A 5,365-nucleotide genomic window follows, 5' to 3' on the forward strand; every position below is an offset into this window, starting at 1 on the left:
GGAGACAGAGCCTCAAGCTGTCGCCCTGGGTAAAGTGCTGTGGCATCATAGCTCACAGCAACCTCCAACTCCTGGGCTCAAGCGAGTCTCCTACCTCCGTCTCCCAAGTAGCTAGGACTACAGGTGCCTGCCACAACACCCAGCTATTTTTTGGTTGCAGCCGTCATTGTTGTTTAGCGGGCCTGGGCTGGATTCGAACCGGCTAGCTCAGGTATATGTGGCTGGTGCCTTAGCCACTTGAGCCGCAGGCGCCAAGCCTGTTTTTTTTTTTTTTTGAGTCTTACTTTGTCACCTTTAATAGAGTACCCTGGTGTCATAGCTTACAGCAGCCTCAAACTCTCTGAGCTTGAGAGCAATCCTCTTGCCTCAGCCTCCCTAATAGTTGGGACTATGAGTATCCACCACAACTCCTGGCTAATTTTTAGAGTGGGGTCTTGCTCTTGCTCAGGCTGGTCTCAAACTTGTGAGCTCAGACAATCCACCCACCTTGGCCTAGAGTACCAGGATTATAGGCATGAGCCATTATCCCTGGCCTAAACAGGAGATTTTATTAGGGATGGGGGTGGCTGTTCCACTCTCTCACCTTACCCTGTGCCCTCATCTTACTTTCTACTCTGTCTCAAATTCCTTCCTTGCTTTAGGGGGCAGAGCCCCTCTGGACACAAGGAATAAAGGTGGGGCAAGAACAGAGTAAGGGCAACACAAACAGTTTGAAGAAGGGTTCTGGGCCCAAGGTCTTCCTCCTGCACAGTCAATTAGAGTTCACTCATATCCGGCCAGTCCAATATCTAGGTCGTCATTTGGTCTTCTTGGTCTAGGTCATTGTAGGCATCTGGCTCATAGAAGATGTTGGCTGATAGCCTGGCCCAGGGCGCAGTAGAGCCTGCTGAGGAGGGAAGGATTGTTGTTGGTGAGGAGAGTAACAAGTGTGTCTGTATAGCTTCAGGCAACTGCCTCTTAGGCATCCTTGTTATTTTCTGTTTTTTTTTGTTTGTTTGTTTGTTTGTTTTCAGATAGTCTCACTATGTTGCTCTGATTAGAGTGCCTGACATTATAGCTCATAGTAACCTCCAACTCCTGGGCTTAAGTGATTTGCCTCAGCCTTCCGAGTAGTTGGGACTACAGGTGCCTACCACAATGCCTGGCTATTTTTTGTTGCAGTTGTTATTGCTGTTTAGCAGGCCCAGACCAGGCTTGAACCTGCCAGTCTCAGTGCATGTGGCCAGCACCATAACCACTGAGCTACAGGTGCTGCCTCCTTGGTATTTTCTTGACCCAGTCTCTTTCTCTGACCTCCACGTTCAGTTGGTGTGAGAATGTTCTTGCCCTTTCTCTTCACGGTCTCATATGATCTCAGCAGTCTGAGGGCAAGTGGTCTTGTTTCACCCATGCACTTGCTGGGTGCAGAAGAGCAGACATCTGCTAAGTCCTTGTTAATTAACCTTTGCCACACCCATATATTCCTGTCTACCTAGCATTGCTGGCTGGAGATAGGGCCACCTCCCCTGGGAGGCCCAGATTGCCCTGAGGACAAACATGAAGCTGGGACCTAGGGGATTAAAAGGAGAGAAAAGAGCCATGAAGGCTCTCTGCCATTGTAGAGGAGATGGGTGGACAGACAAGCACTGCTAGGACTTGTTTCTGGAAGTGGACTTCAGACCCTATAATGTCTGAGAAGTTAATCAATAGCCTGCTGTCACCAGGTCTCTGTGTCCCCAATGTTGGGTTCTACTCAGGGATCCAGGCTTATAGGCTCCAACCTAACTTTTCAGAGCTGAACTGGAAGGGCAGAGTCAGGCTATCTTTGGCTTCTCTCTCTTTCTTGGACAGGCAGAGGTTAAAGGTCAAATGAATCATGGGGTCCACCGGTAGGTACAAAGGCTGCTGCCACTCTGCCCTATCCTCCAAACTCTGCAATTTTAATGTTTGTCTCTTCTTTTGCCAGACCCTAAGCTCCATTAGCATTCTTAGATACCGGGGATGTATGAGGATCTGGGTGGGGCTGGAATTCTACTGAGGGCCCCTCTTAGAGATCCAGGCTAAAGTCTGAGCAAGGCTGCTCAGAGCTACCATGGGGTCTGGGCCAAGAAGCTCTTTATATAGCAAGCCCTGCACACGTGCCTGTCACTATGAGAATCTGTCACCTTTGCCAATCTCAGCCCTGATCTGAGCCTCTTCTATCCTATACCTTAATATACCTTCTCATTCCAATGTAAATCTGATCAAGGCACTGCTGACTTCAATCCTAGCAGTTCCTCTCAGCTAGGGCGGGAGTTCTGATGGCTCAGGACATGCAGGGTCTGGCAGAATGTGGTGTAGGGAAGGTGAAAGGACAGCCAACTGAGTGAATCGACAGCAGTGGTGACAGGATCAGGATCTGTCTCCTTTACATGGCTGTCAGGCTCCCAGTGGTTCCCCAGGAAGGGCCTACCCGGGGAGTTTTTGACTAGTTGAGAGGGTCTCTGAAGAGGTCATGGTAAACCAGATAGTTGCTGATATCCAAGGGGAAACCTTCACGAAACTGCCTCATTTCATGGCCTAGTATGGGGACTTGGTACCCATAGAGTGCAGATTTCTTGATAAGTGCCTTCAAAAGACTGTGCCTCTCCCACTCTACATTTTCTGGACGATGGAGGATTGAGAGCAGTAGAGTTTCTGCCCTCACCAACCCGTCTTGACTTCCATCCCTAATCTGTGACCTATGGCTCTTTCTCTCCTGTCCTGCTTTGCTAGCCAGGTCCGGAACCCCCTGCCTCCAGCTCTCACCTTGAAGCAGCACCAGACTGCTGAAGGCCAACAGCAAGTCCCTAAACAGGAAAACTTTAATAAAAATATTGCTTATTTTTTCACAAAATATCTTAAGTAACTCTGAGTTTGGATTATTAAGCATTTGAGTGTGTTAGACTTGTATAAAAATAGTTTTGTTTTAAATTAAATTTAGAAATAGTGTTCCAGGGATTCCTGATGTTGTAATTGCATGTCTTAAAGCAATTTTAAAATAAGAAGATGAACAAATATATTTCAAAGTATAAAAGCACTCTGGCTTAATGAGCTGTGGAACAATTGGAATTAGGAAGATTTTGGGTGGTACAAATCTCTTTTTAAATCTTCTTAATAGCTGCATCCTCAGATGAAATGATGAAGAAATGTGTGGCATGGGACAGAGAGAAGAGGCTCAGCTTTGCCGTGCCCTTCAGGGAGATGAAGCCTGTCATCTACCTGGACGTGCTTTTGCCACGGGTGACAGAGTTAGCTCTCACGGCCAGTGACAGACAAACTAAGGTACTTTCATTTTTTATTTCACTCATTATTTACAGCCTATTGTTTTTAAAAAGTATATGCATTAGGAAATAGATAATATATTTCAGCCATTGCAGTATCATTAATTTTTTTATTTTCTGTAATATAGTAGTTAGAAAACTCACATTACTAGAAGTTGGTGTTATTGATAAATAGAAGTTAAGCATAAATTATCTTAATATATACTAGCTTGGCAAAGCATTAATATACCAAATGCTTTTCATAATAGAAAATGTAGTACAAAAGGCATTTAAAGTCATATTCCGTTTGTGCTGAACTTCATTCTGGGCCATGAGAAAAAATAATCTCAAATTTTAATGCAGGCATCAGAGATATTTTAGGTTCTGTTCCACAGCACAACAATAAAGCGAACATCAAAATAAAGCACATCATATGAGTTTTTAAGTTGTAACCTTTATGCTATAGTCTATTAAGTGTGTAGTAGCAATATGTCTAAAAAACAATGTACTACATACCTTAATTAAAAATTAGTGCTAGGGCCAGGCGCAGTGGCTCATGCCTGTAATCCCAGCACTCTGGGAGGCCAAGGCTTGTGGATTGCCTGAGCTCACAGGTTTGAGACCAGCCTGAGCAAGAGGAACCTCCTGTCTCTAAAAATAGCTGGGTGCTGTGGCAGGTGGGTGGGCACGCTCCCAGGTACTTGGGAGACTAAGACGAGATAATCGCTTGAGCCCAAGAGTTTGAGATTGCTGTGAGCTATGATGCAAGGGCACTCTACTGGGGGTGACAGAGTGAGACTCTGTCTCAAAAAAAAATTAATGCTAATGAAATGCTAACTAGGTAAGTAAATACTGTTGGTGAAATGGTGCTTGTAGACTTACTTGATGCACATTTGCCAGCAAACCTTCAATCTGTTAAACACATCATCTGTGAAATGCAGTAAAACAAAGCACAGTAAAATGAGGCATGCCTGTATTACTAGTTTCCACAGTGCTTCACAAATATTGTTATTAAAAGTGATAGTTGAGAATATGCTAACAGATGAAGCAGGTTGTATGTATAGTTCTGTAGTGAGACAGCACTGAAATGCATTTTTTTTTTTGAGACATTGTCTCACTTTGATGACCTCAGTAGAGTGCTATGGCCTTGTAGCTCACAGCAGCCTCAAACTCTTGGGCTCCAGTGATTCTCTTGCCTCAGCCTCCCAAGTGACTGGGACTATAGGTGCCCACCACAGCATCCAGCTCTTTTTTAGAGATGGGATCTTGCTCTTGCTCAGGCTAGTCTCGAACTCCTGAAGCAATCCACCCGCCTCTGCCTCCCAGAGTGCTGGGATTACAGGTGTGAGCCACTGCGCCACGCCTGAAATGTATTTCTTAGGAATGTATCAGTACCAATGTCAAAAGTTCTTAAATTTCAATTCTTAACTCTTAGCTAAAGAGCAAAGCAAACAGAGGCAGTAATTTTGTACAAGAAGTGCTACTTTTATTTCATTTATATTTGGGTTATATGATAATTTCCTGCAGCAAAAGTTTTCTTCTCACAGGACTAGGGTAAGGTAAGTAACATTTCAGAATAGTCTTCTTTTGCCATCAACATGATAACTTAAACCTGTTGATCTCCTGGCCTACTTTAGGTTGCAGCTTGTGAACTGTTACATAGCATGGTTATGTTTCTGCTGGGCAAAGCTACCCAAATGCCTGAAGGGGATCAGGGAGCTCCTCCCATGTACCAGCTTTATAAGCGGACTTTTCCTGTGCTGCTTCGTCTCGCCTGTGATGTAGATCAGGTAAGGGAATGATTATAAATCTGAAATAGTTGCCAAAAAAAAAAAAAAAAATATATATATATATATATATATTTCAAGGCAAGCATGAAACAAAGTTTATCAAGAAAGAGAAAGGTAGGTTAACAGAGTAAGAAGGCTTACAAAATGGGATACATTTGCCATAGATAGTGAATGGACCTCCATTGCCAGGGCAGGGTAGGCACAGAGCCCTCAAAAATCTTTTTTAGGCTCGGCGCCTATAGCTCAACCGGCTAAGGCGCCAGCCACATACACCTAAGGTGGCGGGTTCGAATCCCCAGCCCGGACCCGCCAAAC

At 44.6% G+C, this 5,365-nt stretch overlaps 1 protein-coding gene and 1 pseudogene across 1 annotated transcript in view; one reads left to right on the forward strand and one right to left on the reverse strand.

Moving 5' to 3' along the window:
- The window catches only part of PRKDC (protein kinase, DNA-activated, catalytic polypeptide), a 186,463-nt gene that overhangs the window by 44,293 nt on the left and 136,805 nt on the right, over positions 1–5,365 (forward strand). The window contains exons 24-25 of the mRNA XM_023508282.1: positions 3,119–3,282; positions 4,898–5,050. Coding sequence (XP_023364050.1) covers positions 3,119–3,282; positions 4,898–5,050 — 317 coding nt within the window. The remainder of the gene's footprint in view (positions 1–3,118; positions 3,283–4,897; positions 5,051–5,365) is intronic.
- Positions 763–2,890, reverse strand: LOC111722322 (annotated as a pseudogene).

Source organism: Otolemur garnettii, unplaced genomic scaffold (assembly GCF_000181295.1).
Source record: "Otolemur garnettii isolate 467f Iridium unplaced genomic scaffold, OtoGar3 scaffold00237, whole genome shotgun sequence".
NCBI lineage: Eukaryota > Metazoa > Chordata > Mammalia > Primates > Galagidae > Otolemur > Otolemur garnettii.